General features: G+C 42.5%; 2 protein-coding genes across 2 annotated transcripts in view; both read left to right on the forward strand.

Annotated features, from left to right (window-relative positions):
* The window catches only part of LOC135492408 (mucin-4-like), a 66,076-nt gene that overhangs the window by 41,784 nt on the left and 7,551 nt on the right, over positions 1-16,741 (forward strand). The window contains exons 2-3 of the mRNA XM_064778882.1: positions 9,756-11,482; positions 15,460-15,504. Of these exons, the coding sequence (XP_064634952.1) occupies positions 9,756-11,482; positions 15,460-15,504 (1,772 nt within the window). The remainder of the gene's footprint in view (positions 1-9,755; positions 11,483-15,459; positions 15,505-16,741) is intronic.
* On the forward strand, positions 3-2,926 carry LOC135492267 (uncharacterized). The gene is made up of 2 exons (XM_064778621.1): positions 3-158; positions 578-2,926. The coding sequence occupies exon 2, from the start codon at positions 594-596 to the stop codon at positions 2,496-2,498; it is 1,905 nt and encodes a 634-aa protein (XP_064634691.1). The 5' UTR covers positions 3-158; positions 578-593; the 3' UTR covers positions 2,499-2,926.

The following is a 16,741-nucleotide window of genomic DNA, read 5'->3' on the forward strand; positions in this document are numbered from 1 at the left end:
GGATCATTTGCTGATATTTCATGCAGTATGAGAGTACAGCTCAGCTGATAACAGTAGGCCAAACTGTTGTTAGCAACGATAGGTGGGTGAAGTCCTTGGGCGAAATCGTGAATACTGCCCTGGCATTACCGGCAGTTTGTACGGGCCGATTTCTGAAGGTAAGTGACCACACTGACCATTATACATAGATACACTCTTTCCGCGAATATATCGGTAAGAGGTAACTTCGTATTCATAAATTCCTGCCTTTTCTACCGTGTGGGACGTTATGATATACATTCGATAAACCCCCGCAGGAAATCTACCAGTCATCACTATTAAATATTCAAACCTGTCGCATGAGCCTGTATCTTACACAAGCCCTTAAGTCCCAACTTCTCATCTCATGACTTAGATGGAAGTCTAACAATGGCGTCCCACTTCGAGGAAGTTTAAAACTGAGTTAAATCTTTCGTAAAGATTCAGTTTTTTTTAATTATCGATGACTACTTCATTGTAAGGGACCAGTAAGTTGAGAAAGGCCAGCAGTCACTGTAAAATATATCGACCGAGACATAGTTTTTTTTGTTTACTTCAGGATACCGACTTTGTGCATGATGGCGTCTAAGATTCCTCCTGAGCCAGGTATTGATCCAGTCTGCACGGTCTGCCTCCAAACCCCTGATGTACTGAAAGTTTTAACGACCTGCAAGCATCTTTGCTGTGTTGAATGCCTCTCCAAACACCTCAAGAGCCTGTCCGCAGCAAGTGAGAGTTTCCCCTGTCCGATTTGCCAAAAACAGTGCTCCCTACCGAAGAATGGCGTTGACGACTTGGAAGATGATGGCAGAGCCGAAGAGTGTGATGAAGAACAGATGACAACTGAGTCTGTCGCTTGCCTTATCTGTGGCATCAAGGGTACTGCAACTGAAGCTGAGAGTTTATGTCAGGAATGTGGTAATATGTACTTATGCCTAGCTTGCACTCACGTTCACGAAAAAAATAAAGCAACCGCATCACACGTGGTGATCTCCGTGGCGTCTGCTAAAGGTAAAACTGGAGGAAGCTGCCGAAAGCATAACGAATTATTTGGGAGCTATTGCTGTACTTGTGAGAAACCTTGTTGTCGTGTGTGTGTGTTTCTTGACCACGGAGACCACGAGGTGAAGAAGATCTGGGAGGTATTCCGCAGCATACTGCAGGAAGTGCAACGGGTATCTGAAGAGTACGAGAACAGATCAAAACACATGAAAAGGTACGAGGAACAGATGAAGTTTCTGAAAAACTGTGAGGTTTCAAGCAAAAGAGATGTCCTCATACGAGAGATCGAAGACCACTCTGAGACATGCATCCAGCAGATTATAAAACAGAAAGAGGAGTTAAAGCAGAAGGTCCTTCAAGACTTCCAGGTTGTGAGGGACGTATATGGCTGGCTTGAGAAGATCCCAGCATTGAACAAGCTCGACGAAGCAGTCACTAAATCGAAGACTTTGCTACTCGAGGCGGAGGCTCATCCCCGTGACATCGAGAAGCTATCGGTCATAATACGGCAGATCATGGACTCGGAATTGCCTGAAAATACTAGCGTGGAAAAGTACATGGAGTCATTTACAAGGCTATTTAGAAAGCCTCCCCAATTTGTTCCAAACATTACTGCTCAGAGCATTGGAGGACTTATGCCAGGTACTCCAAGGAGCAATGCAAGTATTGAGAAGCGTGAGCTAGTCTACGAAAAGGAACTCCCCGTTGATGATGAAGATAAGTACATTCCATGTGTAGCCAAGCTTAGCAATGATCTCTACGCCGTCGGACATCCAACAGTCCCAGGCACACCATCGAAGGCACTTGACATCTACAAGCTTCCTGGTGACTTGCAGCGCACCATCACTGACCATGTCAATCCAGTGTACGATATCGCTGCCACCCCTGACGGCAACCTCGCAGTCCTCTCTGATGGACAGACACAGGACTCGTGCAGTGTGCGAATTTTTGATCCAGCGACTGGACAGATGAAGACGACACAGGATGTCCAGGTTCGAAGCCCTATCTCATTCGACGTGAACCTCTGTCACGAGTATGTTGTCCTCAGTCACACTGAAGATGGCAATAAAAAGGTCACTATTGTCGACGTAAGTGGATCAGTTGAGTACACAAAAGTAGTTGATAAGTCGGTCATCCCAGATGCCTCGAGGATAGCGTGCTGCGGAGGAGCCACTGTCCTTATGGGGCGAGATATGATATGTGATGCCATGGATTGTAGGCAATTGCATTCCGATAACTGGATAACTTATATGGACATATCAGCGACCTGGTTCGGGGAGGTTACTTCATGTTGCGGGTTCCTTAACGAACACATGTTAATGAGGGTCAGTTTAGATCATGGTAAGCTGCAGGATATGTGGTGTACCGAGAAATGTAGGATAGACAGAGGAAAAAAAGGTGAGGCCAGACTTTCTGTGGTAGGAGGCTACATAGTTTCGTCACAGGATCATACAATAAGGGTGTTTAAAGATGGTTGAATGATTGTACAAAATGGCCAAGTGTGATCATGTACTATACCGAAGGACCAGTTCAATTCATGTAATGCCTCATACCAGTACCACACCCAACAATAATTTTAAAAACCGTCAGATACAGGTACACCTTAAAACCTGCTGACCATTTAAGTCTACCTTTTTTACTCCTTCGTCATTATATACAAAATCAACAGGCGGAGTATATTGAAAACCAGTGCTTATGCCAGGATTTTAAGTGTGTAAGCGTGTCATCTTGACCTTACACACATGGTAATTGAAATGTTTCGTGCGGTAGATATTTTAGGTCGCCAGGATTTGGAAGTGGTCTATGACATTATATGTTAGGCTGGCAACCATCAGGGAAGTAATGGTAGCAAGTGTGAAAAATGTTTTCGGTAACATTTTAGAGAATAAAAAGACCTTAGACGATCGATTATAGCCTTATACATTGTACAACGTACGCTGAAATGAGAATTGAATGGTGTGTTTTGAGTCTCTGAGAGAGCAAGTCCATCATCACCTCTAATCAGACTATAGCAGCAAAACTGTTCACTAGGTGAACCGACCTGTCACCATTGATATCTTGTAAGGAACTGCAACGAATTGAAATGTAACATTAGAGTTTCAAATCTTCTGTGACCAATTCCAGCCTGATCCTCATTATTTTCTTCGAAAGGTTTGATAAATCAGGCCCTCATGGTACTTGACTTGTTATACTGGAAATGAGTGCTAGTTCCCCCAAACTAGGTGATCATCCTTTCAAGTTTGAAAAAGCAATTTTCATGTTTATTGCTGCTTGGGTAGAAATTGCGTGATTTGTACATTTGTTGGTTTTCGTAGTACACAATTATTCTTGTCACTAATCTTGTAATAATATTGTTCTGAAAACGGGTTTTGCTTTAGTTTGAAAACGTCAGTCACAGACTGTCATCATTACCCGGTAGTTTATGTCGATCAGATGTCGTGTTTGTAAGACAAAAGATCCTATCCAGTTCGGGAAACATCAGAAATTGAGTACGTAGTTGAATTCAGGGACTTTTGTTTGTGTACCTGCTGACTCTCGGCATATTTCAAGTACGTAGTTTGATTTATTTATCTTTACGTAGAAGAATTCAACTACATCTGTTTGTTATTGATGTTGTGGGGACATAACACATACTTTTTGATGAATGTACGACGCAAATTACTATAAAATGCACAGTCTCGGCAAACCTTGATAGATAATTGATCGACTACCGTACGGCAAGGAGCTGTGCGTTTTGAACTAGACATTCGCTGATCGTCCTCGTGAACCGATCTATGGCCTGGGGAATCCAGCGAGCAGGTGCACAAACAGTCCCTATTCCTGGACAATACTAGCGAACCTGGAATGCAAATTGAAGCTAGTAAGGGTTGTGCGTGCGATGCCTGTCTTCGCCTCGGGAGGCGCCATTACGTTATTAAGCCCCCCGACCTCGCAGTTAAAAGACTGAGCCAAGCCAATACAAGGTCTATTGCCTTTAGACAAAGCCCGCTCGCACCTCGGCCTAAATTCCCATTGTTCTACTGACTTATCAAAGGGTTATCAGGGCAAATCTTGACAACATCGACACTTCCCGGGTGTCGTGGATGAGCTTGAAAAGTTGAAGGCATACCTACACCATCCATTGTACGCCATATTGTTTGGCGATGCTGGATGACAGTTTGCGTGATGGAAGTATGTGTACGAAATCGCGCTCTGACTCAACTTAACCGGCTGGCGGTACAACCTTGACTAAAACAGCACGGTCGTGGAGTATAATAATCCAGGATATACATGATGATGATGATTAATCGCACTTTGATTGCGGACACAGCATATTAGCCTACGAGAAGATCGCTGATATCAGCTGTCACCCCGAACATCGTTCGCAAGGACAGCGGGAGTGTCTGTCATTCCTAATTACCGTGATGGTCATCATGCATTCACGATGGTTTACTGGGAAGACTGGACGATACTTCACTTTACAGAGTATTATAGTCTGATAACAGATAATCGTCGAACTACCCTACTGCCATATTGGGTCACAGCATCGACATTGCAGGGAGTTGGATTGGGCATGCATTGAGAAGGAGAAAGGGGAATGGGGAGACTTCGAGAATGAAGGCCATCTCCCTTTATTGACAGAGGATGAATATTTCATAGTCTAGCCACTCCAATGCCATGGCGGTCAACAGGCATATTCTCGTTGATTGTTCAGACAGTCAAAGGCCCCACAACACTCGGGAAAACCTATTGCTTGCCAATACCGAACTCGACGACCTGAGCTCGATAAACTGAGCCAGATCACAGTTCCGCAAAGTTTTCTCAAGGTCAGGATCTGCAGGGCTTATCTAAATGACCGAGCCATAATGTCGCTAGGATAACATGTCAAAAATGACATGTTCAGGCGATCATGATAGCCTTCTTCGTATGGTGGATGGTGTGTTTTTATGCTGATATTGCAGTGTCGGATGACTTTGGTGGGCGACACGAGGATAACAGACGCTTGATTCTTTTAAAACGGTGCCAGTTAGGGGAACAAAATTGGAAGATCATATTCGTATCTGGCTTTGACAGTCGTGTTGACATTAATGTATATACAATCGGGCTTATTTTCCAAACATTCTATGGCAAACGATACGCTTATATACGTCAAAAGCTTTGAAAATTGTGTGTATTACCGGCGTATGTATACCACATGTAGAACATGTAACTTCAAGAGGCCGTAATATCTGCCACGGTCATGTACATGATAGCATTTTTATAATGATGACACAAGAAATTCAAGCCACTGCGTCTTAAACAATGTCTATAAGGGCAATGAAAAACTGGTGGTCAGGAGCCAAAATACATCTTGGCCACAAATACCCCCTTTACGATAAATCAAAGATTGTCTAACCGCTGAAAATACAAATTGCGCGATACCACTCCAGGCTGGTGAGAGAAGACTTTGATCTAAGCTTGTTAAGTTTGAGATTAACATTGTCAAGGGGAGGGGAACCTTTTGTATTCTTGAATTCATGTTGTTTGTGTCGTTGTCCTTGTTGCGTTGACCACTTCCTGGACGACCACGGATCCATCCCGTGCAGCGTTGTCAGTACCGTGCATTCATTCGGGTGCCTCCTGTCAATAACAACCGTCAAGCGCCGCATTGTTAATCCACGACATTCTGTTGACATACCGAATCCTGTCCGGGGAATTTGAGTGACAGAACCAATTATACAATAAATTAGAATCAAAGGTGAGGTTGAAAATGATACAAAGAAGTACGGAGACTGAATAGACCGAGATCGATATGATAAAATGCCAGGAAATTCATTTATTTATTTCATAAATCGATTTGACTTCGAATTCATAAGAGATTCCAAGTTGCTCTTTGACTCTCGTTGACTTATTGCCGGCATTTGTAAGGACCCATGCATACAATAAGTTGAAGACTGACGGAGCTGTTGGAGTGGCGCAGTGGAACATTAGCGCCCGCCACCACCGACTTGGTCGGTCCCAGTCCTGGTCTACTCATATCATAGGGAGGGCGACTCTCTGTCATAGAGAGCGTTTCCTCCGGGTTGCTCGGTTTCCTCCTACAGTCTATCATGTCTAAAGGACTAATAATGTGCTTATAGCTCACGGGCTCTCGACTCTGTCTGCCTTTTTGTCAAATATTGAGGGGAAACACTCAGAATTGGAAACACCCGAAGACGTTACGAACAAAATGATACCCCCATCTTCATACTTTCTAAAATAACTGAGCTACTTCGATTTTTGTGAAAGGGCAACACTAGAAGACGGGCAATATCAACATTAACCAGTCTGACAAACCGCACCAGGCCATCCTTGATTACAGCAATAGACTGGATAACTGCAACATCTCTCTTCCCCAATAACTGTTCGTGCCAGTGAACAATGGGATTCAGGCCTAGGTGTGAGCGGGCTTTGTTTAAAGACAATAGACCACGTATTGGACAATAGGCTGCGAGGTACGGGCCATATTAACGTAATGCAAGAATTGCCCCTGATTACCCTTTGATAAAACTGCAGAACAATGGGAATTTAGGTCTCGGTGCGAGCGGGCTTTGAGACCGTGTATGATTGGGCTAGGCCTGAATTTGCGAGGTAAGGAGCAAATAACTTAATATTGATATCGTATGATAATATCATGGGCGCTTACGACAGTCTATTTTATCTCAATTTGCTACAAGCGTTACCAGTGGGCGTCTAATGGTCGATTTAACACACTCAAAGACGCCTACGGTTTGGAAAGGTTTTACGATGAAGATTGAACGTACTTGTAAAAATGATGATTTTCTATGATCTTTTAGCGGGCAATGTTTAGCGTGGTTCACCTGGCCTATGTGGCTAATGTGGTTTGAGCTACGAATGCCATTCATCCGTGCTTTGAGCGACCAATACAATTACAAAGTATTGAGAAAATCATATTCACAAGTTTCTGGTGCCGAATTGTTATCAAATATCTCTATTAATGGTGCATTTCCATATATATTGAAATCTTGTTTGAGGATTTTGACGGATGATGGTAGAGGATGGATAGAGCTAATACATTTGCTTGCCACTCCGCGCTCAAAGCAGCAATTTGATTGGCTGATTTCGTGGATAGAACTCTGGGCAATTTTTGACAATCTCACGAAGATACTGTGTGACCGTGTGACCGAGGTGCTTAGATATTGAAAAAAAATGTGATTGGCTTTTTAACCACATTTCCGCGCATAAAAAACACAGACATGCTGCTTTACGAAAATGATTTAAAGAATCCATCTATATCATCGATAAAGCAGCATTACGCTCTTTGAAGGTTTGAATCGCTTCGCTAATGTGATAAGGTTCAGCAGTACGCGCATGTTTACAGGAGTTGTTGGGCAAGATCGCAGTTACCTCGCCAAGCCAAAACCGCCACAAAAACCTCGTCGGCTGAATTCTACCTAGATTGTATTTTCTCAAAATTACCAAATATCACAAGAGCTGATAGAATGTCCTCTTCTTGCTGCTTTCCTTGTCTCGCCAGACAGAAAATAACCACTTATAGATTTAGGATTTCCTTTCCCAGGCTGTGTGGCCAAATAACAAAGATGTCAGGTGAGGCTATCAGCAATTGTCATATCTCACGCGGGGGTTGATCTCGGGGTCTCCTCTAATGGTAATGGAAATGTCGTGGTCGTAATGGGCTGGGTCCGTTGAGGATAACATCGGGGACAAGTAATGATTGGCTTGGACATTTATTATTTATTGGAAAGTTGGAAGAATCTTTTGTTGGTGTCATGGCTGACGACAGACAATAGACGATGCAATGCATGGTAACGTTTTTTCAGATAGATCTGGCCAAAGGTACCTGGCTGACCTCTTGTCACTAAACTGTAACAGTGTGATCACAAATAGTAATGTTACACAGCCCTGGGCAGCCGGTGTCATAGCAGGATAAGATGTGATCTGGTCACATTCCTGTTTTCATCTAATAAAAGTACCTTTGGCCAGAACGATATGAAAAACACTTTACAGTCACATAGTATATGACAAGGACAAATTCCCGATTCTACTATGACAATTCGGAGCCCAATGGATGTGATGGGATTAAGCCTGTCTTGATTTCATTTGCGGGGACTCTCTATCAAACTGTAATTGATCTGTCATACATGAGACGTATTCAATTCAAGGCCGGGTATCGCCGACCCCATTACCATTGAGAAATGACCAGTACATGTACTGTACATATAGATGTCTAGTACTGTTAGTAACAGATAGGGCAGATTGATCCCTCTGAAGATCCATGCATACAACTCTCACAATACGTAATAATAAACAGATCCAGTGGAAGTTGTTATGGAGCGGGCTGGTGCAGAATCTGCTCAGAGGAAGCGCTAATAGGCATGTCTCGCAACCCACACGAAGCGTACGAACGACGAAATACAAAGTTTGAACTAAATTGGCGACTTTTAAAATTTGCCCGCCTACAACTAGGTATAAAGATTTGCGAGTCTCCTGTAAATGAGGAAGCACAAAACTATTTGATGACGTGATAGACCTTCGTATTTCGTATTACGTTGTAAGTAGGGGTTGCGAAACTTCCCTATTATGAAAAACGATCATCACTATTGTAAAAATCGACCATATTTTTATCATATTTTATCGTCTGATAGATTGTTGCCTTAGTCTTAGACGATACAATGACCATACGAAAATTTCTAGTAATAATTATTTCTGGTAATAAATAAGCTTTAAAAACCTCTGCGAAATGATCTCGCAGGCATTCTTCTGTTGGCTTCCAGTGTAGAAGTTTGGATGTCCTAGGATAGAAAGTCCGGGATCAAATGATTCTATTATGCGCTTTAATCTCTGAGCTATTGATCATGGCCACCATACCCCATACAACAATAGGGCCACACACTCTTTCAATGGGACATTTTCTGCTTCTTCAGCGACTTGAGCGAACGCATCGCTGTGATCGTAGACAGTTTCGATGCGGTGGGAAGATAGCGCAGACGGCAATGTCTCCATTTCTTCCCCATCTTTCTATGATCCGAATATGACACCATTAAACTCTACTTATATCGTTCTCCCTGATCGGGCGATATTCCTAATGCAGTCAGTGACCAACAGCGAGTAACTCGCACTGGCTCAGGGGATGCTTTTCCTTCGCATTTGATCCATCTGTCGGAGCCGGAGGCGCGATGATTATGACAAGCCATGTGTAACCTCCGGGGTTCAAATCGCCGGAAACAATGAAGTCATCTTCACTGACCCTCTTCGACTATTCGGAAATCATCGAGAGTAGAACCATTCCGTGTAGAATTTCCAGGTTGGGATGACCAATGTTTGTATTCGCGCGGGTGACGTCATTTGGCGGTCTACGCAGTTTCGTATGTCTATTTTGCGACAGTTGCTGATGGATGTTCATGGCGAATGATGTACTCAGGTCGGACAAGAGCCTAGGTTACGATCTTATTCAGATTCATACTCATGTACAATCCATTCCCTTTAAGATCAGATGTAATGAATGTAAATATATAGCTATTGTTGTTTGGTCAATGCTGTTTTCGTCACGTCGATTCCTATGCGTGAGCTCTGTGGATGACACTGCATCCTATAACGATTATGCTTTGTGTTTCAGAGATGAACTGTTCCCTGTGCCTCTATAAAGCGTCCGACAGAGAGTGATGCTGCTTCTGGGAGAACGCTATAACTCCAGGTATTGAAGAATGACCAATATTTTGGCCAACACCTACATTCTTCCCTTTCTATCTTTCCAGGTGTCATGGTCAACGGAAAGGGAACCATTCCGCCGGATCTTAACTATGATCACGTGACTGAAACAACAGCAGAGACAAAACACAATACGCCCTCCACGGTACTGCCTGAAATTCTCACAACTTCAAAATATACGTCGTCCTCAAAAGTTAACTTCCAAGTGTTGGATGTTAAGTCAACGTTTCTACCAAAAATACTCGTATCATCATCACCATTATCATCATCACCATCATCATTATCATCATCATCATCATCATCATCATCATCATCATTGTCATCTTCACCATTGTCATCTACGGAAAGCCATACTATACTCAAGTCATCATCATCATCATTATCATCACTGTCATCATTTTCATCATCATCATTGTCGTCTTCGTCTCTATTGGCAGCAACGTTATCATCGTCTACAACGTCAGTATCAAATTCATCATCATCATCATCACCTCCTCCGTCTGCAAAACTGTTTTCATTATTCTCATCTTCAGTCACACTTGAGCAAAAAACAACACGTCCTCTATCATCAGTGCCATCAAAAACTTCGTCATCAACTTTGACATTTTCATCATTACCGGCATTGTCTCCGACGCTTTCATCGTCGTCATCTTCATCATCTTTATCATTGTCGTCTTCATCATCGTCATCATCATCATCTTCATTGTCTTCGACGACATTATCGTCAAAACCCTCTACTGAATTTTCATCATTAACAAATCTATCATCATCATCATCATCATTTTCACCATCACCGTCATCACCATCTTCATCATCATCATCATCAGCATCATCGTCGTCGTCATCATCATCATCATTACAATCGTCATCGTCATTAACATCTATATCGCAATCATCGTTATCGTTATCGACATCAAAATCATCGTCATCAACATCGCCGTCAAGAGCATCATTGGCACCAACATCAAACACAAAAGAACCAGAAATACACAAAGCAAAAGATGAAACACTTAATATGAACATGCAAGGAACAGAATCGAAAGGATTAACCCATTCCAAAATTAGTGTCAACAAATATACAAAAGGTCAAACGAAAGTTCCACTGCTAATAAGGACTACACGGCAGGCTGATGCATACCATCAGTCGCCGATAGAGGGCAACACTGACAACTCTCCGAGGCGTACGACACGGAGCAGTACCATGACATCATCACATGCAAAACGTTCGACACCATCCTCGTCCCCAAGGCAAGAATATGAGCCGAGGGACGATATTGAAAAGAAGAACATGTCTGCGTCTATCGTAGAGGATGCAGAATTAGAGGATACATTACATAATAAAAATACTCCTGAGTCCGTACATCATAGTCAGAGGATCCCATATTCAACTACAGCAAATCACTTTTCACAAACAATCCATGACTCAGCAGAAAATCATATAACTCATAAAACAACGCGAGAGACCACGTGGACGACAAGAAAACCTCCCAAAAATGCAACACGGACGTACACAGCAAGTATGTCACTTCCTACGGGTATTCCTCTCGGCCCCAACGGGGAGGAGCTGGACGTGGAACTCACCTCTGAACCGGAAGTGACGGAGGAGGTAGGGATCCCAAAACGGAAGAAACGCCGTAAGCGTTCGAATGAGTATCGGATTAAGAAATTCTTGTTCAAGGGTGAATTCTACGACCGCACGTCGCGTCCAGTGACAGAGGATGACTCTATTGTGAGGGTACTCATTGCTATGTCCCTCTACCACATCTTAGATACGGTAAGTCAAATGATTTGGTTCATTTGGTGTATTGCAGGCTATCATTTCCACGTCAGGTTGTCCACAGCGTTGAGCCCCTGACAAGATGATATGTGTTACCATTGTCTTGCAAAATCTAGCAATTACATGTAGAATTTTACGGGGTGAGAGAGTGAAATAGGGTCTAACGTTAAAAAATGAAGAAATTGGCTAATAATTTTCGCACAGCGGCCCAAAAGAACAGTGTCATTACTTATGAAGCCAACTACACGGTGGGTCAAGGTCACGTTTGCCAAAGAAAAATACGTCCTCACCTGGAGAGGAAATGACGACACAAAAGAAACAGACAAAAGATCAGTTCATTTTGAGGGGCGTAAGGCCCGAATTTATTACATGTATTTTATCCGATTGTACCCCTCCAATACTGTAATGGGAGGGCCTTGTTTCTATTGTGTACAACGGTAAATCAATACCTTTACCGACTGTGAGCTCTAGGTAAATGTCATTGTCCTTTTGGGCCACTGTTCAAAAACTGCAACCTTTGGCTTCAAATGACAAGCAAGCTATCGATATCCTTATATCCCGACCTTTCTCACGCGCACCTCATTTAATTTGTCACCCGATGATAATACGATCAGAGCAAACTTCGAGAAGGCTCGTGTAGACAAACTGAATTTATCACGATGATAACACATGCCTCGAGATGTTGGAGTAAGATGCCGTGATCGGTTTTTCTGCGGCGGAAAATGGGGATGCCTGGTATGAAACCTCTTAGGTAATCAGCGGGGAGACAAATGAAATGACTCCTTGTCACGTCCAATCAAGACTTGCGCTGGGACTATTACCTGGCATTTTAAACTATGAACATGTTATTCTTGTAACAGTGTGTGCAACGGACGGCTCATCACGGTCGACTCAAACCAGTCATCATGTCCTTAAGAGAAGAACCCAAGATTAATATCAATCTGTGATTATAGCTTGACTTGTTGATCGACCAATGCCGCCGGGTCCCCAGACTAAGATGCCTCATACCAATTAATCTAATGTTCTACATTACATTGACCTCGCCAAGGATGGCGCAGTGGCAAGACAGATTTTATTAGGAATTTATGATTCAACGCTTGTCACCTCGGAAAAATGTCTTTCACTGGACCTCGCCCATGCGGAAGGAAACTACTATCTATATAATATTGGCCCTTTCCATATAGGAGAGTTTCCAGCCATGTTTGGTACAGATCAGGATGGGCGCGGCACACTCGCTTTCATAAATTACAAATCGACCATTTTGAAACTGCGTTGCTTTCGACCTCCTGTTTCAAGAACTCAGTCTATCAGAAACCTGAAAATGGATAGGGCCTAGGCAAAATTCATTGAAGGTCCGGATCCGTCAGTCACCTGACTTTTATCAGGGTACACTCTAGCAATAAAAATCTTTGAGTGATTGAAAACCATCAATCGATTTTCGGTGAACACAAATATGCAACCTGAAGGTTTATCGGTAAAATAAAAACCACAAAAGGAGTTGGATCATGGAGTTTTGAATCCGCCGGTTATAGTTCTGTACAATGTGTCTAGAGATAATCTAACATCGCGCCTACGCATAGCAAGAATCATAGAGCCAGTAGTACCACCATTCAATGATTACGATTCTTAACGTTATAATCAGCTGAACACTTTGACTTTAGCATATGACATGGTCTTCGCGACGTATTCAATCCCTGGTATCTACACCGGATTTAGCCCCGAAAGTAAATTTGTTGTGTTCAAGTGGTCCTCGGAAAAGCTCGGTGTTCCAACCAATCATTGGGTTATATGAAGGGGTTTCTATGACACATTTAACCGAAGAATTCTTGTTGCACGCCTTCATGGTCGAGATATCCGCAAGATCAGACGGACGTGTTTAACAAGGATGACGTCACGAGATCGAGCAAAACTGTTTGTCAAATGGAAGTCGACCATACTCGGAAAAGCGAAAGTCGTTCACGATATTACCAAGTGGGGATTTAGTATTTCCATTTTTTGACTTACGCACACGGCAATACGCTGTTTTGCCGCGTTTTGTGAGTCTGTGTCACACATAGACCTTGGGACAGGCGCTGTTCAACCGGCTAAAAGCATAAACAAACCGCGAAACCATTACGTCTATTTGCTCTTGTCGGTTTAGGCCTATTGACCAGCCTGAAAGGTGTTTCGAGGAGGTCGATGTTGTAAAGATTTCCCCTGCTGACCCTTTGAACTGGGAATTTATACTGAGGTGCGAGCGGGCTTTGTTAGAATACAATAGACCGTGTATTGGCTAGGCCTGAATTCGTTTTACTTGGAGGATAACCCTCACCCTGAGCCATGTAACTCTCTGGTAAATGTTCTTGGCGACTTTAGACAAATCCATTGTTACCATCTTGCCTGGTGAATGAATACAGATGATATAAGTATCACTCATTCTTATTCATTATTGGACTCATAACTGTCTTGATGCGAGAAAAATGATGTATAAGATGGTATTTTATATGTTGATCCATCATCTTCGACGCGTAATTGCCTTACGAGGAATGAATTCATATTCCCGCTGTTTCGTTTTTCTCGGTGGGATAATCATGGTTTTGGCGTGGTTGATCAATTACAGACTGTCGTGTATGAAAAGGAAAAGAGCAATGTACTCGTGCGGGCGCCAGGTTGCGAGGAATGTGGAGTTTGTTGTCAAAACATGCCTCAGACAACCCATTGTATCATACTGATTGTGACAGTAGGTCATAGGATCGAGACCTGGGCGTCTGTAAGCTAGTTAGTCAGCCACCATGCGCCGTTTGTTCAAAACCAACCTTTGTCACTAACGCTGGCGTTAACTTAACTCAACAATATCTCCTTCAGTTAAACCCTAGACGTAACGCTAAGTTAGAGTTAGCGTCAAAGAAAATTCCCGCAACTTCAAGGGCTCTACCATGGGTTGTCGCCAGGTTTAAGCGCAATCCCAAGACTTAGCCGTTGCTGAACTAAACAGGCCCTAGCTGGCTAAGTGTTTGTCCAAAACCGCCTTTTATTTCATGGTTTTTGGCACTCTTGCCAGCCATCATTGGATCTTGTAAACAGAAGTTTTACGAAACATAAAATTTTCAACTCACTTTCTTTAGTTACTAATATGCAGTAACATTTAGTCAAATAAGTCATAATCTTTTCGAACAATTTGAATTGTCTTTAAAAGACTGAGACGATTTTATAGCATATGTCTCTTCTGCTTACTGCGAGATCGATTTTGATGTATTTCTCAAGTTAGGGAAAGGGAGTGACGATATTACAGTCAAGGCATGGACTCCTAAATCATACATCTTAGACGTACCAGAGAGGATATTTCTAAGAAAACGATGAATTGATTGGAAACTGATATTCCCAACACGCGGGATGAATATGACAAAGCGAGTCCATCAATCAATGAGAATTGCTTTTAATCGACGAAGGATTTTTTCCGAAGACGCCACGAATATGAATTTTTCATCTGTCGTGGTTATCTCTGCTTGTTGTTGGAGACAAGACAGTGTGATAGACAGTCATGACGCTCAGGGCCGTATTTAAAGGGGGCTCAGAAGGCCTGTGACTCTCCACGATGTCACAGAATCGTGTTTTCCATGCAAACGAGGTACACATATCGGCAAATAGTCATGTTCGCCCTCTGTGACCGAATTCCTGTAAATAGCTCTCGGCCTGATTTATCTAGCCGTCTATTGTTTGGAAATATTGAGGTATAGGGAACCACCCAAAGCATTACATCGGGCATAGAATATGATAAAATTCGTCAGAGCAGATTTTTACAATTCGGTTTCGGGGATCAACATTTTTATAGAGGACATTTCAGCGAAAATGATTACGAATGGACCCTGTTCACTAACATAAATTCCCAGGAACGCTGCAGCTGAATATCTTCCCTACCAATCAATCTATCCCAATCACCCCCATAACCACATCCCTCACATTATCAATAACAGGATCCTTATATCTATTTTCAGAATGAAAAGTACCAAACCCTGTCCGCGTTGATTTCATTACGATTGGTAAGTATCGACGGCGAGCATCTTGCGGCCAAGTTATTATCCACTCTGAGGCAATTTTGGCCGTTAATCATCAGCAGAAATACACATGATGGGGTGGTGTTTATCATGAAGCTTGGGGGATTTGATTAGGCATAGGATGATTAAAAGTCGCATGTATGGATAGCTTTTAGGGTGCTGCGTGTTTAGTTCCCTCCACATGAAGATCAGTTGCCTGATTTCATGGAAATATATAAAACTGCTCAGATAGAGTCTAAAATATTAAGCCATTTCCCGCATCATAACATTTATATTGTCACGAATATCGTACAGTCAGTCGTTTTGTGGTCTCCCTCATATCTCCCCCCACCCCGTTTTTTTGTTGTTGCTAAAGACATTTCCATGTATGACCCTAATAGCACCGTATTTACAATATAGCCATGGCAACGCCCGTGTTAAATCTGAAATGGCGGCAATGCATTGCCAGTTCTTAAGCATGTAAGCCTAAAAAGCCAGCTGTCGCCTGGAAATGACTTTATCTTTATCAGATATTCCGTAGGAACTATCTTAATCAAGTACAAATAAAGTTTAAGAAATGCATAGGCCTTAAGCTTCTGAAATATCAGCTTATGTTTACACTTAAGAAAATCATTGGCTTGTAGGCAAAGAGAGATCACGATACGGTTGTGAACGCTGACCTCTCTATGTAGAGATTTAAAGCAGAAAAGGAAAAACGATTGAATCAAAAAACTGGAATAGCTAAAATTTGCTCAATGTTTGAAGTCTTAATGAGGGGTCCTGAGAAATATTCGATGAAGTGCTGTTGGGGTTTCTCACATTAGTGAACCAATCGGCAAATTCCATGAGAAAGTGTAACGAAACTTCTGATTGGACGATTAGTTATAATCAGCAATGTCCTGACCAATCTGGTCGCTGGACATATCAGTTTAAATCACATTACGGGATGAGCAGTGATATTCAATACAATTAACTTTCTCAAGACCTCAAATTCTAAGTTTTTATCATTGCACCAAATTAGACGCCTGTCGCAAATTTACAAATAAACCGTGAATTTACCGATTGAAATCTCATTTCCCGACGACAAATCAAAGAAATCTGAATTCAAATTGCCAGGCAGTTGAACCAACATGGACCGCTACACACAATAATCACGCCGATCAAGCACAAAAAATATTCGAGCATAAAGCATCCCGGAGGAAAATTATTGCCAATTTTGAAAATACCGCTCCAAATAAGCACA

Source organism: Lineus longissimus, chromosome 8, assembly GCF_910592395.1.
Source record: "Lineus longissimus chromosome 8, tnLinLong1.2, whole genome shotgun sequence".
NCBI lineage: Eukaryota > Metazoa > Nemertea > Pilidiophora > Heteronemertea > Lineidae > Lineus > Lineus longissimus.

Coding starts and splice junctions, on each gene's coding strand:
- LOC135492267 (XM_064778621.1), top strand. CDS start 594: ATGATGGCGTCTAAGATTCCTCCTGAGCCAGGTATTGATCCAGTCTGC.